The sequence below is a fragment of the Elephas maximus genome, chromosome 5 (assembly GCF_024166365.1).
Source record: "Elephas maximus indicus isolate mEleMax1 chromosome 5, mEleMax1 primary haplotype, whole genome shotgun sequence".
Taxonomy (NCBI): Eukaryota; Metazoa; Chordata; class Mammalia; order Proboscidea; family Elephantidae; genus Elephas; species Elephas maximus.
In genome coordinates this window covers 158,383,726-158,403,831 of record NC_064823.1, presented here as the reverse complement: position 1 = coordinate 158,403,831, position 20,106 = coordinate 158,383,726, and the positions used below count along the sequence as shown (strand labels likewise).

Sequence of the window (20,106 nt, the reverse complement as noted above, 5' to 3'; positions counted from 1 at the left end):
AAAGCAGTCATGACAATCTTATTTCACCTGCTCTAGGAAACAAATCTGAACTTAGCAAAAGGAGACTTTATTCAAGAGATGATTGCAAGCCTGGAAGCTATTGCTCTCAGATAATCTTTAAACCTTAAACTGAAGCCTTCTTTGTACCAAAAATCAGCTTATCTTAATTAGCAGAGTACATCTTCTTTGAGCACTGTGTTCTTTTAAAGAATTATCTATTCCAAGTCAAATTGGCAATGGCAACTCGAAAGGTTAGATGAGCTTAGGGGGCAGTGGGTTTAAGTCAATGGTGGTAGGATAATGTGGAAAAGGACAGCAAGAATGGTAGCACAACCTGAAGAATGTAATCAATGTCGCTAGAGTGAACATGCAGAAATTGTTGAATGGTGTACCTTTGGCTGTATATACTTTTACCAAAAAAAAAAAAAAAATTAAAAAAAAAGGTGATTACAAGACAGAGTCGGAGGAAAGACTATAGCAATAGGGAGAACACTCTGACTTTAAGATCGGCAAGTGTCCCAAAGGTTATTTAAAAAGGGTTTTTCTTTTACAGAAATGACAATAAACTAGACTCGGAGAACCAGGTGTGGGAAAGTGGGATGAGAGGGGGGTGTGATGGCACAGTAAATCAGAGAATGTTTTTGGCTGAGTCCAGCTTATCCTCCAGGAGGGGCCCTGAAGGGAGGGTTGTATGTTGGCTCAGGCTGAGGGTGGCTGAAGTTCAGGGACCTGGGGGCAGGAGGGAAGTTTGGTTGACAAGCATTTTGTTCTGATTGATCAGTGGGGACAAGCTGTCCAGCTAATCATTTATGGGACCAAGAATGGGAATTGGGGCCCTGGGGGGTACAGGGGTTAAGAGTTCAGCTGCCAACTAAACAATTGGCAGTGCAAATCTACCAGCTGTTCCTCGTAAACCCTACAGGGAGGTTCTACTCTGTCCTATAGGGTCGCTATGAGTCGGAATTGACTTGACAGCAATGGGTTTGGTTTTTTTCACTTGGGTTTGGCTCAGGAGCCCTGGTGGCACAGTGGTTAAGCTCTAAGCTGCTAACTGGAAGGTTAGCGTTCAAATCCACCAGCTTCTCCGCAGTAGAAAGATGTGGCAGTCTGGTTAGGTAAATATTTACAGCCTTGGAAACCATATGGGGCAGTTCTACTCTGTCCTATAGGGATGCTTGCTATGAATTGGGATTGACTTGATGCAACAGGTTTGCTTTGGTTTTGGGTCTGGCCTGGGAGGAGGGAGGCAGCTCAGGCGAGCAGGACATGTTGGTTGTGGAGAAGGCCTGAGCTCCCATTCTGTCTCTTCCACCCACTAGCTGGAAGGCTGTAAATAGGTCTTTTGTCCAATCATGAGGCTCAGTTTTCCCAACTGTACAATGGGAACAAAAATTAGCCTTAATTGTGCAAGGACAGTAGTGAGACTCCCGTGAGATAAGGTGGACCAAAGCTGTTACAACTTAGAAGTGCACTGAGACACATATCAACCCTATGCACAAGAGAATGAAACACTGTCAGTCCAGCGCCATCCTCACAGTCATTACTGTGTTTGAGTCCATCGTTGCAGCCACTGTGTCAGTCCATCTTGTTGAGGATCTTCCTCTCTTTCACTGACTTTCTGCTTTACCAAGCAAGATGTCCTCCAGGGATTGATCCCTCCTGACAACATGTCCAAAGAATGTGAAGTCTTGCCACCCTCACTTCCAAGGTGCATTCTGATTGTACTTCTTCTAAGACAGATTTGTTCATTCTGCTGGCAGTCCACGGTATATTCGATATTCTGCACCAACACCATAACTCAAAAGCATCAATTCTTCTTCGGTCTTCCTTATTCAATGTCCAGCTTTTGCATGCATATGTTGTTGTTGTTTTAGGTACTTCCTATAGTGACCCCGTGTACAACAGAATGAAACACTGCCTGGTCCTGCGCCATCCCCACAATTGTTGTTATGCTTGAGCCCATTGTTGCAGCCACTGTGTCAATCCATCTCGTTGAGGGTCTTCCTTTTATTTGGCTGACCCTCTTCTTTACCAACCATGATGTCCTTCTCCAGGGACTGGGCCCTCTTAATAACATGTCCAAAGTATGTGAGATGAAGTCTCACCATCCTCACTTCTAAGGAGCACTCCGGCTGCACTTCTTCCAAGACAGATTTGTTCATTCTTCTGGCAGTCCATGGTATATTCAGTATTTTTTGCCAATACCATAATTTAAAGGCATCAATTATTCTTCAATCTTCTTTATTCATTGTCCAGCTTTTGCATGCATGTGAGACTATTGAAAAGACCATGGCTTGGATCAGGCACCCATTACTAGTATTGATTTTCTCATTATTATTTACCATTACTGTAAATACAAAGAGTAAACCACTGCCTATTCAGGCCAAGCCGAAGCTGGCTGCCGTTCTCAGCCCTTAGGGTCAATTCCATAAAGCCTCAGAGTCTCAGCAGAGGTGGCTGGTGTCAGGGACAGTACATGCCACTCTGGGACAGGGGCTTGGGTTTGAATCCTGGCTCTGCTGCTGACTTGTCATGTGACTCTGAGCCAAACCACATTCCTCTAAGAGCTGTGACAGACGAAGCCAGTGTTTGGAACACATCTACCACAGTGCCTGGCACACAGCAGACAGAAACCTGCCATCTGCTATGAGCGGTGGTCACAGCTCTACGAGGGAGGCAGTCCCAACTTGTTCTTATTAGTTGCCATCGAGTCAACTCTGACTCATGGCAACCTCAGGTACTACAGAATAAGACACGGCCCAGTCCCGTGCCGTCCTCATGGTCCCTGGCACGTCTGAGTCCACTGCTGCCTCTCAACCCGGAGAGCTCGCCTTTCAGCGCTACATCAGGTAATACTCTGTTGTGATCCACAGAGTTTTCATTGGCTAATTACCAGAAGTAGATCTCCAGTCTTCCTTCCTGATCTGTCCTAGTCTGGAAGCTCTGCTGAAACCTGGCCACCATGAGTGACCCTGCTGATATTTGAAAGACTGGTGGCATAGCTTCCAGCATCATAACAACATGCAAGCCACCCCAGTACAACAAGCTGACAGATGGGTGACAGAGTCCCACCTTACAGGTGCAGAAAGTGAGGCCTGGAGAAGTGAAGTCAACTCTGCAAGGCCACAGGCTCCCAGTGAAGGGGCAGCAAGAATCAGACCTGGTGTGCTGACCCCTAGGTGCTGCTCTTGCCTGCCCCCCACCCCCCCGCCACTTCACCCCAATCCTTCTTGCCACTCGGGTTCCCCAGGGACAGGTGGGCAGGTACCTTGAAGTCTTCCCTGTCCTTGGTCCGGCTCCTGGTGGCCGAGTTCCGTGCGTGTCCCAGCAGCGCCTGCCCCACGGCACGCTCTGTGTGCTGCTGCAGGAGCCGCCCGGCTTCCCGGGCCTCGGCCAGGAGCTGCTGGCGCAGCTGCAGCCGCATCTGCTGGGCCTCGTCCTCCAGCCTGCCGGCTTCCTCCAGGACGCGTGCCTCCTAGAGAGGGACAGGAGGCGGGGGGGGGGGGGCGTGGAGAAGCGCCGGCCAGGAGTTGTTGGCCCTGCCCCGGCCCCAGGAAGGTGTGGGAGGGGTGGGGAAAGGCAGAAAAGGGGCTTGCTATAACCAACAACGGAGGAGCCTCAGTGTCTGTTGAAGGCTCCCCAAAAGCATTTATTGAGCACCAATTGTGTGCCCGGTGCCATCAGTGGTCCATCACATGTATAACAAGTTGCTAGAAGGCCATGAGGCCTGGACAATAGGACCAATGAGGGCACAGAGGCTCAGAGAAGTGACTTTCCAAAAGTCACACAGTGGAGACAGGGTTCAAAGCCAGGTCTGAGTCTAAGAGTAGTCTGGCGACATCAGGAAGCCAGGGCAGGGCACACAGGGCCTGGGGTTGCCTTTCTGTGGAGGAGGAAGGAGTCTGAGACGGGGTGAAGGAGCAACCAGAGCCACGGCAGAGCACGCTTTCCTGGGCAGAGCTGAGGAGAGGGTGAGCCTGTCCCTCGCCAGAGAGTTGAACACTGGCTGCCCCTGTAGCCTGGTGCCTCTGTGCAGACATGGAGCCAGCCTGCTTGGGTTTAAATCCCAGCTCCCCAATTTACAAACTCTTTCTTCAGATCAGATAAAACCTTCAAACAGATTAACCAGTTGCCGCTGAGTCCCCTCTGACTCATGGCAACCCCATGCATGTCAGAGTAGAACTGTGCTCCACAGGGCTTTTAATGGCTGATTTTGGGAAGATCACCGGACACTCTTGGGTGGATTTGAACCTCCAAACTTTCAGTTACCAGCCCATCTCGTTAACCAATTGCACCTCCCATGGATGCCTCAAACATGTTGCTGTTGTTAGCTGCCATCCGGTGGATTCCAACTCATGGCGGCCCATGTGTGTCAGGGTAGAGCTGTTCCACAGGGTTTTCAAGGCTGGGACCTTTCAGAAGCAGATCACCAGGACTGTCTTCCAAGGTGCCTCTGGGTGGCTTTGAGCTGCCAACCTTTTGGCTAGTAGTCAAGCGTTTAATCATTTGTACCACCCAGGGCTTCAAAACATTACAGGGGCCCTTACCACCCCCAGCCCCTGATATCAACTGTACCTATCTCCTATGAATTTTCTATTATAATTCTATCACTCACTTAGAGCCCTTCGGTACACTGGGTGGTCCCCTGTGGGGTGTCTCCACCCTGCAACAACACTGGGGAATAGGACTTTGGGTGTTGGCCAATGTGGTTGGGGCCGGGTGAAGGGGCATGGCCTGTCTGGGGTGCGGGCACAGCAGAGGCACCGTCCTAACACACCAAGGCTTTCAGCAGCTGCCACTGGTGCTCGTCCAGGCACTGGGAGGAGCCCTGCTCCAGGGCGTGCTGCTCGCGAAGCTCCTGGAGGAGGCTCTTCTTCCCAGACAGCCTCATCTGGGCCAGGGTGGTGATGGCGCTGCTGCGGAGTGCCAGCCTGCGGAGCGCCGAGCACAGGAGCAGGTCATGGCTCTGCAGGACACACCGCGTGGACCTTCGGGGAAGTGGGAGGAGGAGAGGCATCAGTCTCTTGGACTCACTAAGCTAGGAGAAACTCCCCAAACTGTCGTGCCCACAGGGGTCCTTTCTAAGAGGGACGTAGTTTGGAATCATCCCTTCCTCTTCTGCCTCTCTGTTATGGATTAAATTGTGTCCTCCTCAAAATACATGCTGGAATTCTGGCCCCTATACTTGTGGATGCAATTCCTTTGGGAACAGGGTTTTCTTTGCTATGTTAATGAGGCTGTATCAGTATAGGGAGTGTCTTAAGCCAATCATCTTTGAGATATAAAAGGAGCAGATTAGGCACAGAAGCAAGGATGCACAAATGGTGAAAGACTGATGCCATGTGGAGATCTCAATCAACTGAGGAAGAGAAGCCAAAAGAGACAAGGATTTTCCCCTAAAGTGGACACAGAGCACCTTCCCCTACAGCCAGCACCCTGAATTCAGAATTCTAGCATCTAAATTTTAAGAATTGGTCAATGCTCAACCATTTTGGGAGGTGACATATGACCAGGAACTAATGGTACTGAAGGAAGAAGTCCAAGCTGCACTGAAGGCACTAGTGAAAAGCAAGGCTCCAGGAATTGATGGAATACCAACTGAGATGTTTCAACAAATGGACACAGCGCTGGAAGTGCTTACTCGTCTATGCCAAGAAATTTGGAAGACAGCTACCTGGCCAACTGACTGGAAGAGATCCATATTTATGCCTATTCCCAAGAAAGGTGATCTAACTGAACGTGGAAATTACTGAACAATATCATTAATAGCACGTGCAAGCAAAATTTTGCTGAAGATCATTCAAAAGTGGCTGCAGCAGTATTTCGACAGGAAACTGCCGGAAATTCAGGCCTGATTCAGAACAGGATGTGGAAACAGGGATGGATCCTGGCTGAAAGCAGAGAATACCGGAAAGATGTTTACCTGTGTTTTATTGACTATGGAAAGGCATTCGACTGTGTGGACCATAACAAATTATGGGTTACGTTTCGGAGAATGGGAATCCCAGAACACTTAACTGTGCTCTTGAGGAATCTGTACATAGATCAAGGGGCAGTTGTTTGAACAGAACAAGGGCATACTGCATGGTTTAAAGTCAGAAAAGGTGTGTGTCAGGGTTGTATCCTTTCACCATACCTACTGAATCTGTATGCTGAGCAAATAATCTGAGAAGCTAGACTCTATGAAGAAGAATGGGGCATCAGGATTGGAGGAAGACTCATTAACAACCTGCATTATGCAGATGACACAACCTTGTTTGCTGAAAGTGAAGAGGATTTGAAGCCCTTACTGATGAAGATCAAAGACCACAGCCTTCAGTATGGATTGCACCTCAACATAAAGAAAACAAAAGTCCTCACAAGTGGACCAACAAGCAACATCACGATAATAAAAAAAAAGACTGAGGTTGTCAAGGATTTCATTTTACTTGGATCCACAATCAACCGCCATGGAAGCAGCAGTCAAGAAATCAAAAGACGGATTGCATTGGGTAAATCGACTGCAAAAGACTTCTTTAAAGTTTGAAAAAGCAAAGATATCACCTTGAGGACTAAGGTGCAATTGACTCAAGCCATCGTGTTTTCAAACGCCTCATATGCGTAGGAAAGCTGGACAATGAATGAGGAAGAGCGAAGAACGGGTCTTTGAATTGTGGTGTTGGAGAAGAATAATGACTATACCATGGACTGCCAAAAGAACAAACAAACCTGTCTTGGAAGAAGTACAACCAGAATCCTCCTTAGAAGCAAAGATGGCGAGGCTATATCTCACATACTTTGGACATGTTCTTAGGAGGGATCGGTCACTGGAGAAGGACATCATACTTGGTCAAGTAGAGGGTCAGCAAAAAAGAGGAAGACCCTCAATGAGATGGACTGACACAGTGGCTGCAACAATGGGCACAAGCATAGCAACAACTGTGAGGATGGCGTAGGACCGGGCAGTGTTTCGTTCTGTTGTGTACAAGGTTGCTATAAGTCAGAATCGACTGGACAGCACCTAACAACAACAACAACAAACTGTGAGAAAATAAATTTGTTTTCTAAAGCCACCAACTTGTGGTACTTCTGTTACAGCAGCACCAAGAAACTGAGACATCATCCTCTTAAACACTGGTCTCACCAAAACACAAAACCCATTGCCATGGAGTCAATTCCAACTGATAGTGACCCTATAGGACAGAACAGAACTGCCCCATAGGGTTTCCAAGGAGCACCTGGTGGATTTGAACTGCCGACGTTTTGGTTAGAGCTATAGCTCTTAACCACTGTGCCACCAGGGCTCCACTGGTCTCACCAGGGGTTTATAATCAGTCCTTTGCTTTTTTATCTTTTTAACTTTATCATATCCTCTCTCAAGTTTCAAATGCATATTATGTAGCTGCCTACAGTACATATCCATTTGAATTTCTTACATAACTCTCCAAATGCACACATCCAAAATGGAAATTGTGAACTAACCATGCTATTTTTGAGTTCCTATCTCAGTGACTTAAGAATACAAAAACAAAAACCTCGGTCTGCCAGAGAGGTCTGACATTTAGTTTTATAACCTCAGGTATTTGCTGAGAAGCTGAAGGGCTACACAGAGCTTTGGGAGTTTTATGGGATTTACCAGTTGCTGTCAAGTTGATTCCAACTCATGGCAACCTCATGTCTGTCAGAGTAGAACTGTGCACCATAGGGTTTTCAACAGCTGATTTTTTCAGAAGCAGGTCTCCAAGCCTTTCTTCCAAGGTGCATCTGGGGGATTCCAACTGCCAATCTTTTGGTTAGCAGCCGAGTGTGTTAACTGTTTGCATCACTGATTCCTTTATGGGATTCCCAAAACCAAGAACCAAACCCATTGGCATCAATTCTGACTCGTAGTGACACTATAGGACAGAGTAGAACTGCCCTATAGGGTTTCTAAGGAGCTGCTGGTGGATTTGAACTGCTGACCTTTGGGTCAGCAGCCAAGCTCTTAATCACTGCACCACCAGGGCCCCTTTACGGGATTAGGGAGACAGAGATCAGAGTTCAGGACCTACCAAGGAGAGAGGACCTTGCAAACATCTCAGGGTTTCACACTGGGATCTCTGAAAGGTCCCATCCTAGGAATAAGGGTGGACCATCTCTTACAAAGGCTTAGCTTTGAATAGCTAAATTCCTAAATGGATGGAGTTGGTCTGCCACTATCTGAACTTCCTCCTAGAAGTAAGATAAATCCTCTCTGGAGGAAGATTTCATCAGTCAAAATCTTATCTCTACAAGATTTCATATACAGTGTTTGTCATTCAATAATCAGACATGTAAACAGAAATGAATTGCCCAAAAATCAACAGAATAAACAACAAAAACATACCCATACCCATAAGATATCAGCTATTGGAATAATCAGATGTGAACTTGAAAATACTTATGATTAATATGTTCAAGAAATTAATTGACGAGATGAAGAATTTCAGCAGGTAACTAAAGTCATCTAATGGAAATTCTAGAAATGAAAACACAGTAACTAAAGAACTCAGTAGATGAACTTAACAGCAGATAAAATATAGCTGAGGAGAGAGAAAGTGAACTGGAAGATAGGTGTTATGGATTGAATTGTGTTCTCCCAAAATGTGCATCAACTTGGCTAGGCCATGATTCCCAGTATTGTGCAGTTGTCCACCATTTTGTGATCTGATGTGATTTTCCTATGTGTTGTAAATCCTACCTCTATGATGTTAATGAAGCAGGATTAGAGGCAGTTATGTTAATGAGGCAACACTCAATCTACAAGATTAAGTTGTGTCTTACGTCAATGTCTTTTGAGATATAAAAGAGAGAAGTGAGCAGAGAGACAGGGAGACCTCAAAACACCAAGAAATAAGAGCCAGGAGAAGAGCGCATCCTTTGGACCCAGGGTCTCTGTGCTGAGAAGCTCCTAGAACAGGGGAAGATTGATGACAAGGACCTTCCCCAAGAGCTGACAGAGAGACAAAGCTGGCATCCTGAATTCAGACTTCTAGCCTCCTAGAATGTGGGAGAATAAGTTTTTCTTTGTTAAAGCCATCCACTTGTGGTATTTGTTATAACAACACTAAATGACTGAGACAATAGGTCAAAAGAAAATACACAGACTGAGGTATAGAGAATAAAAGAATAAAAATACAAAATAGCATGTAAGAGACATACGGGGCAAGGTGAAAAAGTCTAATATATGTATAATTGGAGGAAAAAATTACTATCCCCATTTCATAGATAAAGAAATTGAGGGTAATAAATCTTAAGTAATCCGCCCAGATTAAGTTTGACTCCAAGTGTGAGCTTTTAACCATGGCATTCTACTACCACTCTACTGGACATTTGTACTTAAAATTTGGTTAGGTCCTCAAAAGCACACAGTGAGGAAGGAGGGTGGTGGTGAATGTGTCTACCTTATAGGTAAGGACATCAAGACTAGAATGGAGTATCATGCAGGACTTTCAGAAAGCTGTACTCACTCTTCACTGAGGCCGGTGAGTCGGTTCAAGACCCCATGGATGATGCTCTCGTGGTCTTCTCGCAGGTGCGTCTGCAGCACAGTGGATAATGCCTGCTCCTCCATCCACAGCTAGACACCAGGGAGAGAGGGCACACTTGGTTAATCCACTGAAGCTCATTTTTATCAACCATTGCTTTGTTGGATTTTGCCTTTTGTTTCTTTTTTTTTTTTTTTAATCATTTTTTCACATCAATTGGTCCCAACCCACTTTGGAGCAAAGAACACCAAAAACACAGGGAAAATATTAGCCCAAGACAAAAGGACCACATAAACCAGACTCCAACAGCCTGAGACCAGAAGAACTAGATGGTGCCCAGCTACCATCAGTGACTGCCCTGACAGGGAACACAACAGAGAGTCCCTGATGGAGTGGGAAAAAAATGTGAAGCAGAACGCAAATTCACGTAAAAAGACCGGACTTAATGGTCTGACTGAGACTGGAGGAACCCTCAAAGCTATGGCCCTTAGATGCTCTGTTAACCCAGGACAAAAACCATTCCCAAAGCTCACTCTTTGGACAAAAATTAGACTGGACTACAAAACATAAAATAATCCTCATGAAGAGTGTGCTTCTTAGTTCAAGCAGATAAGCGAGACCAGATGGGCAGCTCCTGTCTGGAGGTGGGATGAGAAGGTAGGAAGGGACAGGAGCTGGTTGAATGGACACACAAAACCCAAGGTGAAAAGGGGGAGTGTGCTGTCCCACTATAGGGACTGCAACTAATGCCACTTAACAATATGTGTATAAATTTTCATATGAGAAAATAACTTGAGCTGTAAACTTTCACCTAAAGCACAACTAAAAAATATAAATATTTTTTCCCCTGAGACCAGAGGAATTAGATGGTGCTTGACTACCACTATCAATCACTATGACTGGGATCACAACAGAGGGTCCCAGAGGGAGTGGCAGAAAAACGTAGAACAAAAATTCAAATTTACAAAAAAGACCAGACTTACTGGTCTGACAGAGAATGGAGGAATCCCAAGGTTACGGTCCTAAGACACCCTTCTGACCTGGAACTGAAGCCATTCCCAGAGACCACCTTCCAGCCAAACAACAGGCAAGCCCAAAAAATACATAGTATATACCCAAGAGGAAGGTGCTCATTAGAACAATCAATTATATGAGATCTAAAGGGCAATATTTGCCCAAAAGCAAAGATGAGAAGGCAGGAAGCAACAGTAAATCAGGACAAAAAGAAACAGGGAAACCAGGGCAGCAATGGGGAGGGTGCTGACACATTGTGGGGAATGAAACCAAGGCCACGAAACACTTCATGGACAAACTATTGAATGGGAATCTAATTTGCTCTGTAAACGTTCACCTAACGCACAATAAAAAAAACTTTTTTTTTTTTTTTTTGTAGTAAATATGCTGTTGTTGTTAGGTGCTGTCGACTCGGTTCCGACACATAGCGACCCTAAGCACAACAGAACGACACACTGCCCGGTTCTGCGCCATCCTTAAAATCGTTGTAATGCTTGAGCTCATTGTTGCAGCCACCGTGTCAGTGCACCCCATTGAGGGTCTTGCTCTTTTCCGCTGACCCTGTACTCTGCCAAGCATGATGTCCTTCCCCAGGGACTGATCGATCCCTCCTAACAACATGTCCAAAGTATGTAAGAAGCAGTCTCGCCATCCTTGCTTCTAAGGAGCATTCTGGCTGTACTTCTTCTAAGACAGATTTGTTTGTTCTTTTGGCAGTCCACGGTATATTCATTATTCTTCGCCAACACCACAATTCAAAGGCTTCAATTCTTCTTCGGTCTTCCTTATTCATTGTCCAGCTTTCACATGTGTATGCGGTGATTGAAAATAGCATGGCTTGGGTCAGGCGCACCTTAGTCTTCAGGGTGATATCTTTGCTTTCAACACTTTGAAGAGGTCCTTTGTAGCTGATTTGCCCAATGCAACGCGTCTTTTGATTTCTTGACTGTTGCTTCCATGGCTGTTGATTGTGGATCCAAGTAAAATGAAATCCTTGACAACTTCAATCTTTTCTCCGTTTATCATGATGTTGCTCATTGGTCCAGTTGTGAGGATTTTTGTTTTCTTTATGTTGAGGTGTAATCCATACTGAAGGCTGTGGTCTTTGATCTTCTTTAGTAAGTGCTTCAAGTCCTCTTCACTTTCAGCAAGCAAGGTTGTGTCATCTGCATAACGCAGGTTGTTAATGAGTCTTCCTTCAATCCTGATGCCCTGTTCATCTTCATATAGTCCAGCTTCTCGGATTATTTGTTCAGCATACAGATTAAATAGGTATGGTGAAAGAATACAACCCTGACGCACACCTTTCCTGACTTTAAACCAATCAGTACCCCCTTGTTCTGTCCGAACTACTGCCTCTTGATCCATGTACAGGTTCCTCATGAGCACAATTAAGTGTTCTGGAATTCCCATTCTTCACAGTGTTATCCGTAGTTTGTTATGATCCACACAGTCAAATGCCTTTGCATAGTCAATACAACACAGGTAAATATCCTTCTGGTGTTCTCCGCTTTCAGCCAGGATTCATCTGACATCAGCAATGATATCCCTGGTTCCACGTCCTTTTCTGAAACCCGCCTGAATTTCTGGCAGTTCCCTGTCGATATACTGCTGCAGCCATTTTTGAATGATATTCAGCAAAATTTTGCTTGCGTGTGATATTAATGATATTGTTCTACAATTTCCACATTCGGTTGGATCACCTTTCTTGGGAATAGGCATAAATATGGATCTCTTCCAGTCAGTTGGCCAGGAAGCTGTCTTCCATATTTCTTGGCATAGACGAGTGAGCACCTCCAGCACTGTATCTGTTTGTTGAAACATCCCAATTGATATTCCATCAATTCCTGGAGCCTTGTTTTTAGCCAGTGCCTTCAGAGCAGCTTGGACTTCTTCCTTCAGGACCATTGGTTCCTGATCATATGCCACCTCTTGAAATGGTTGAATATCGACTAATTCTTTTTGGTATAATGACTGTGTGTATTCCTTCCATCTTCTTTTGATGCTTCCTGCATCGTTTAATATTTTCCCCATGGAATCCTTCACTATTGCAACTCGAGGCTTGAATTTTTTCTTCAGTTCTTTCAGCTCGAGAAACGCCAAGCGTGTTCTTCCTTGTGGTTTTCCATCTCCAGCTCTTTGCACATGTCATTATAATACTTTACATTGTCTTCTCGAGAGGCCCTTTGAAATCTTCTGTTCAGTTCTTTTACTTCATCAATTCTTCCTTTTGCTTTAGCTGCTCAACGCTGAAGAGCAAGTTTCAGAGTCTCCTCTGACATCCATCTTGGTCTTTTCTTTCTTTCCTTTCTTTTCAGTGACCTCCTGCTTTCTTCACGTATGATGTCCTTGATGTCATTCTACAACTCGTCTGGTCTACGGTCACTAGCGTTCAATGCATCATATCTATTCTTGAGATGGTCTCTAAATTCAGGTGGGATATACTCAAGGTCATATTTTGGCTCTCGTGGATTTGCTCTGATTTTCTTCAGCTTCAGCTTGAACTTGCATATGAGCAATTGATGGTCTGTTCCGCAGTCGGCCCCTGGCCTTGTTCTGACTGATGATATTGAGCTTTTCCATCGTCTCTTTCCACAGATGTAGTCAATTTGATTTCTGTGTGTTCCATCTGGTGAGGTCCATGTGCATAGTTGCCGTTTATGTTGGTGAAAGAAGGTATTTGCAATGAAGAAGTTGTTGGTCTTGCAAAATTCTATCATTCGATCTCCGGCACTGTTTCTATCACCAAGGCCATATTTTCCATCTACTGATCCTTCTTCTTTGTTTCCAACTTTCGCATTCCAATCGCCAGTAATTATCAATGCATCTTGATTGCACGTTCGATCAATTCAGACTGTAGCAGCTGATAAAAATCTTCTAGTTTTTCATCTTTGGCCCTGGTGGTTGGTGCGTAAATTTGAATAATAGTCGTGTTAACTGGTCTTCCCTGTAGGCGCATGGATATTATCCTATCACTGACAGTGTTGTACTTCAGGATAGATCTTGAAACGTTCTTTTTGACGATGAATGCAACACTATTCCTCTTCGAGTTGTCATTCCCAGCATAGTAGACTATATGATTGTTCTATTCAAAATGGCCAATGCCAGACCATTTCAGCTCACTAATGCCTAGGATATTGATGTTTATGCATTCCATTTCCAATTTTCCTAGATTCATACTTCGTACATTTCAGGTTCTGATTATTAATGGATGTTTGCAGCTTTTTCTTCTCATTTTGAGTCGTACCATATCAGCAAATGAAGGTCCCGAAAGCTTTACTCCATCCACGTCATTAAAGTCGACTCTACTTTGAGGAGGCAGCTCTTCCCCAGTCATCTTTTGAGTGCCTTCCAACCTGGGGGGCTCATCTTCCAGCGCTATATCAGACAGTGTTCCGCTGCTATTCATAAAGTTTTCACTGGCTAATGCTTTTCAGAAGTAGACTGCCAGTCCTTCTTCCTAGTCTGTCGTAGTCTGGAAGCTCAGCTGAAACCTGTCCTCCATGGGTGACCCTGCTGGTATCTGAATACCGGTGGCATAGCTTCCAGCATCACAGCAACACACAAGCCCCTGCAGTACGGCAAACTGACAGACATATGGGGGGTAGTAAATATATATGTAGCAAAACATTTGCTATTCTGACATTCTTCACAAATAAAGTTCAGTGACATTAACTTATATTCATCATGTTATTCAACCATCACCCTTACCTGTCTCCAAATTTGGCCATCATCTTTAACATCCGCGTCCCCTAAGCACTGAATTACTTTGTCTTGTTAAAAATTTTTTTTCTTACCCTGATTTCATTAAAATATTCTCCAAATTTCTTCTCTACCCTGTTTTCATTAACATTTTCTCCTATATTTTCTTGTAAATATTTTGCTATTCACATTTGGTCTTAAGGCATCTAAAACTTATTGTTCATGGTGTGAGGAAGGGATCCCATTTTCTCTAGATAACTAATGGTCCCAACACAGTTTACTGAATTACGTATCAATTTCTTAGTGGACTTTAATGTCACCTTTGTCTTACATAGTTCCTATATATCACACATCTATTTCCAGGCTCTCTATTTTATTCTATTGATCTGTCTGTTATTTCTGCACCAATACATACTGTTGTCATTGATACAGTTTATAACAAGACTGCATAGGTGGTAAGGCAAGCCCTCCTTTAGTCTCTTGTTCAGAACTGCTTGGCTGTTCTTGTTTGTCTTTCCTTTCATATGAATTTTAGGGTAAGTTTGTTAAGCTTAGCAAAAAAGCCCTTTTGGATTTTATTGTAATTAGGTTGAATTTATAGATTTGGAGAGAGTTGCCATCTTTTCAAAATTGAATTTTCCCATCAAGAGTGTGGTATTTCTCTCTATTCAAATCATCCTTTATGCTTTTGGTAAGTTTTATAATCTTCTCCGTTAAGCTGTTGCATAGTTTGGTCAGAGTTATTCTTAGGCACCCTATAGTTCTTATTCTGAAGAGGATCATTATTTATGTTATCACTGGGTGTTGCCAGTAGGTAGGAAATCTACTGATTTGGGATATTTATTTTTTTATCCACCAACCTTGCTGAGCTCTTTCTTTTTTTTAAATATAATTTTATTTATTTTGGTGCTTTTGTTGAGAATATGTACAGCAAAACATACACCAATTCAACAGTTTCTATGTGTACAATTCAGTGACATTGATTATATCCTTCAAGTTCCACGACCATTCTTATACTCTTTTTCCGAGTTGTTCCTCCCCCATTAATATGAATTCAGTGCCCTCTAAGGTTCTTATCTAATCTTTTGAGTTGCTGCTGTCAGTTTGATCTCGTACAGATAGTTCTTAAAAGAGCATAAAAAAGAAAACCAAACTCGTTGCTGTTGAGTCAATTCTGACTCTTAGCAACTCTATAGGACAGAGTAGAACTGCCCCCTAGGGTTTCCAAGGATTGGCTGGTGGATTCAAACTGCCAAACTTTTTGTTAGCAGGTGAGCTCTTAACCACTACACCGAGGCAGATTTTTTTTTTAATAGTTAGGTTAAAAAACTGTTTGATTTTAAGAAGACTTTAGGGGATATTTTTGGTTTAAGGTTTAAAGATTATCTCAGGGCAATAGTTTCAGGGGTTCATCTACCCTTCATGGCTCCAGAAAGTCTGGAGTCCATGAGAATTTGAAAATTGTTCTGCATTTCCCCCCTTTTGATCACTATCATTCTATGGAATCTTTGATCAAAATGTTCAGTCATTATAGCTGGTCATCATCCAGTTCTTCTGGTCACATGGCAAAGGAGGTAGTTGTTCCTGGAGGCAATTAGCCACATATTCCATATCCTCCTCCTATTCCTGACTCTCCTTCTTCCTCTGTTGTTTCAGGTGAATAGTGACTAATCGTTGTGCCTTGGATGACCACTTGTAAGCTTTTAAGACTCCAGGAACTAGGCAATAAGTTAGGTGATAGAATACAAGCATTAAACATGTTGTTAGGCCAATTAAATGGAATATCCCATGAAACCATGACTCTAAACCTCCAAACCAATGAACCAAATCCCATGAGGTGTTTGGCTGTATGTAAGCAGCCTCAGCAGCTACTCTTCTTTCTGTGCTGTAAATATATCTATCACACAACTTTTGCTGATTCAATTTTTTACAAGTGTACAACTTATTCCAATAATTGGCTGTTCAACTCTACCCTTAGCCAATGCAATTTTTCCATCACGGTTAACACCGCCTTTTCCCCTCCTTCTCGCCCCTGGTAACCACTAATAAACTTTGGTCTCTGTACTTTTGCCTTTTCTTGTCTTTCTATACAAGTGAGGTCATATAATATTTGTCCTTTTGTGACTATTTTACTCAGCATAAAGTCTTTAAGCTCTATTCATATTGTAGCATGTATCAAGAATTCATTTCACCTACTGGCTGAGTAGTATTCCATTGTGTGTATGTATCACATCTTGTTTATCCATTCATATGTTGATGGGCATCTAGGTTGTTTCCACTGCTTGGATATTGTGAATAGCGCTGCAGTGAATACTGGTATACAAGTCTCTTTTTGAGTCTCTGCTTTGAAGTCTTCTGGGCATATACCCAATATTGGAATTGCTGGGTCACATAGTAGTTCTATTTTTAGTATTTTGAGGAAGTGCTATGCTATTTTCCGCAATGGCTCTACCATTTTTCACTTCCACCAGCAATGGATAAGGGTTCTAATTTCCCCCCATCCTCACCAACATTTGTTATTTTATTAATCTTAGCCATCCTAGTGGAAGTGAAATGGTATCTCATTGTGGTTTTGATTTGCCTCTCTCTGTTGGCTAATGACGCTGAGCATCTTTTCATGTGTTTGGTGGCCAGTTGAAAGCCCCTTTGGTGAAATGTCTATTCAAGTCCTTTGCCCATTTTGTGATTGGGCTGTCTTTTTGTTGTTGCTGTTAAGTAGTCGAAGTTTTATACATGTTTTGATTATGAGAGTCTTATTGGAAATATGGTTTCCGAAGATATTCTCCCAGTTGGTAGCTTTTCTTTTCACTCTTTTGGTAAAGTCTTTTTATGAACAGAAGTTTTTAAATTTTATGAGGTCCCATTTATTTATTTTGTCTTTTGCTTTTATATTAGATAATCCATTGTTGAAAGCTAGGCCTGACAGTGTTGCCCCTGCATTTTCTTCTAAGAATTTTATGGTTTTAGTTTGTACACATTTAAGTCCTTAACCCATTTTGAATTTGTTTTCGTGTAGGGTGTGAGGCATGGATCCTGTTTCATTTCTCCACAGGTGAAAAAATCAATTTTCTCAACGCCATTTATTGAAGAGGCTCTTCTTTTCTCATGGAATGGACTTAGCATCCTTGTCAAAAATTGCTTGACCATAGATATGGGAGTTTATTGCTGGACTCTCAATTCTATTCCATTGGTCTATGTACCTATTGTTATACCAGTACCAGGCTGTTTTGATTACTGTAGCCATATATTACGTTTTAAAATCAGAAAGTGTGAGTCCTCTTACTTTGTTCTTCTCTTTCAACACTGCTTTAGCTATTCAGGGCCTCTTGTCTTTCCATATAAAGTTGAGGATTGTTTTTTCTATTTCTGTAAAGAAGGCTGTTGGAATGTTGATTGGGATTGCATTGAATCTATAGATTGCTTTGGGTAGTACTGACATCTCAACAATATAAGTCTTTCAATCCATGAACATGGAACATCTTTCCATTTATTTACGTCTTCTTTAATCTCAGCAGTGTTTTATACTTTTCATTGTATAACTCCTTCGCGTCCCTGGTTAGATTTCTTCCTAGGTATTTTATTCTCTTAGATTGTAAATAGAATTATTACTCTAATTTCTCTTTCATATTTCTCATTGCTGGTGTATAGAAATCCAAATGATTTTTGTTTGTTGACCTTGTACTCTGCAACTATGCTATATTTCCCTGTTAGCTCTAGAAGTTTTCTTGTGGACTCTTTGGCTGTATGTAGGATTATATCATCTGTGAATAGAGATAATTTTATTTCTTCTTTTCCAATCTGGATACCTTTTATTTCTTTTCTTGTCTTATTGCTCTGGCTAGGACTTCAAATACAATATGAATAGAAGTGGTGAGAGTGGGCACAGTTGTTCCAATTTCAAGGGAAAAGTTCTCAGGCTTTCTCCACTAAGCATGATGTTGGCTGTTTGCTTTTCATATATGCCTGAATCATACTGAGGAATTTCCCACCAATTTTCTTTAAGGTTTTCACCAAGAAATGGTGTTGGGTTTTATGCAATGCTTTTTCTGCATCCATAGAGATGATCATGTTGTTCTTTTCCTTTGTTCTACTTATGTGGTCTGTTACACTGATTGATTTTCTAATGCTGAACTATCCCTGCATTCCTGGAATAAAGTCCATTTGATTATGGTGTCTGAGTCTTTTAATATGCTGTTGGATTCTGTTCCCTGGCATTTTGTTGAGGATTTTTACACCTATATTCTTAAGAGATATTAGCCTGTAGTTTTCTTTTCTTGTGGTGTCTTTGGTTTTGGTACCAGGGTTATGGGGGCCTGTCCTGAGAGAGAGACAGAGAGACAGGGACAGAGAGAGAGAAGAGAGAACCCTGCATGGCTGAGAGAGCTGTCCTGCACCGAAGAAGGGAGACTCAGCCGACCTGCTTCCTGACCCTGATCCTGAGTTGTAGCCTGTTGATTCTGAACCTGAACTGTTCCCTGTTACTTCCTTAATAAACCACTTAATTGTGAGTATGGTCTGTGAGTTCTGTGTGGCCATTTCAACAAGTTTTTGAACCCAGCAGAGAAATACAGAGTGCTGTGGGAGGGATGGTTCGTGTCAGAATTGATAAAAAGATTGGAGGGTGGAGGTGTGTGTTGCATTCACTACCTACTAGGCATTTGTGCTCAACTACTAACCTAAAGGTTGACAGAACCCACCCAGCAGCACTGAGGAAGAAAGGCTTGGCAAGCTGCTTCTGTAAAGATTACACCCAAGACAACCCTATGCGGCAGCTCTACTCTATAATACATAAGGTTATCATGAGTCGGAATTAACTGGACAGCAATGGGTTTTTTTTTTTTTTGGTTTCGACATTGCTCCAACTTTTTTACTCATATTATCTCAATCATCCTAAAAACATTATTAAGTCAATACTATAATCCCCATCCTACAGATGAGGAAACTAAGGCACAGGGAGGCTAAGTAATTTACTCAAGATCACACATTCAACAGTTCATCCAACAATTCATTCAATAAGTATTTGCTGTGCTTATATTATGTGTCAGGCACTGCTCTCAGTGCTTGGGGTATATCAGTGAACAAAACAGATAAGACTCCCCAACTCAGTGTTTTTAACTTAATCACACCTGCCAAGTTATACGGTTTGCTGTGTAAGGTACCACAGTCACAGGTTCAGGGAATTAGGATGTGGATATATTTCAGGACCCATTATTCTGCCAACCACAAGTAAGCTAGGGAGAAGCCCAGAAACCATCATTTCAATAGTCACATTTTGAGAAACACCATTCTAAGACTTGTTGCAATCATACCATTGGTAACTTCCAGAATTCTTGATAACTTCTCTAAGTAGCAGGATATGAAATTAACAGGGCCCCTTGTGTAAAAAACTCATGAGTCGGAATCGACTTGACGGCACTGAGGGTTGTGTAAAAGGCTTGGTGATCTGCTTCTGGTAAAGAGGACAGCCAAGAAAACCCTATGGAGCATTTTTACTCTGTGACACATAGCGTTGCCACAAGTCAGAATCGACTCAATGGCAGCGGGTTTGGTTTTTGATTTTTGGTGTAGAAAACCTCGTGGAAAGGCAGTTCGTAGTCTGGGTGTGTTTTTGATTCGCCGTGAATAGTTTTGTGGGTGTTTTTCTTCTCATAACTAAATATTCATCTAAAGCACAGAAAGTTCATTTCTCATTTTTCCATCAACGAGGAAACGTGGTAAGTGGGCGAGAACATGGGTCTCTAAATATGGTAATTCAAAGCAATTGAACCATCAATTATGGCATATATACCTTGAGAAAACAGTCTGGAGTCAGACTTATTTAATCAGTTGATAATGTCATTACCTCTTCTGCTTGCTTCTTGCATGCCAAATCCTCTTGAAAATCTTCCCCACAGATCAACGAAAG

At 42.9% G+C, this 20,106-nt stretch overlaps 1 protein-coding gene across 5 annotated transcripts in view; it reads right to left on the bottom strand.

Moving 5' to 3' along the window:
• The window catches only part of EVC (EvC ciliary complex subunit 1), a 122,621-nt gene that overhangs the window by 16,474 nt on the left and 86,041 nt on the right, over positions 1–20,106 (bottom strand). For all 5 annotated transcript variants that reach the window (XM_049886525.1, XM_049886526.1, XM_049886524.1 and 2 more), the window contains exons 13-15: positions 9,468–9,577; positions 4,778–4,988; positions 3,269–3,475 (exon numbers count right to left, since the gene is read on the bottom strand). In XM_049886525.1, the coding sequence (XP_049742482.1) occupies positions 3,269–3,475; positions 4,778–4,988; positions 9,468–9,577 (528 nt within the window). The remainder of the gene's footprint in view (positions 1–3,268; positions 3,476–4,777; positions 4,989–9,467; positions 9,578–20,106) is intronic.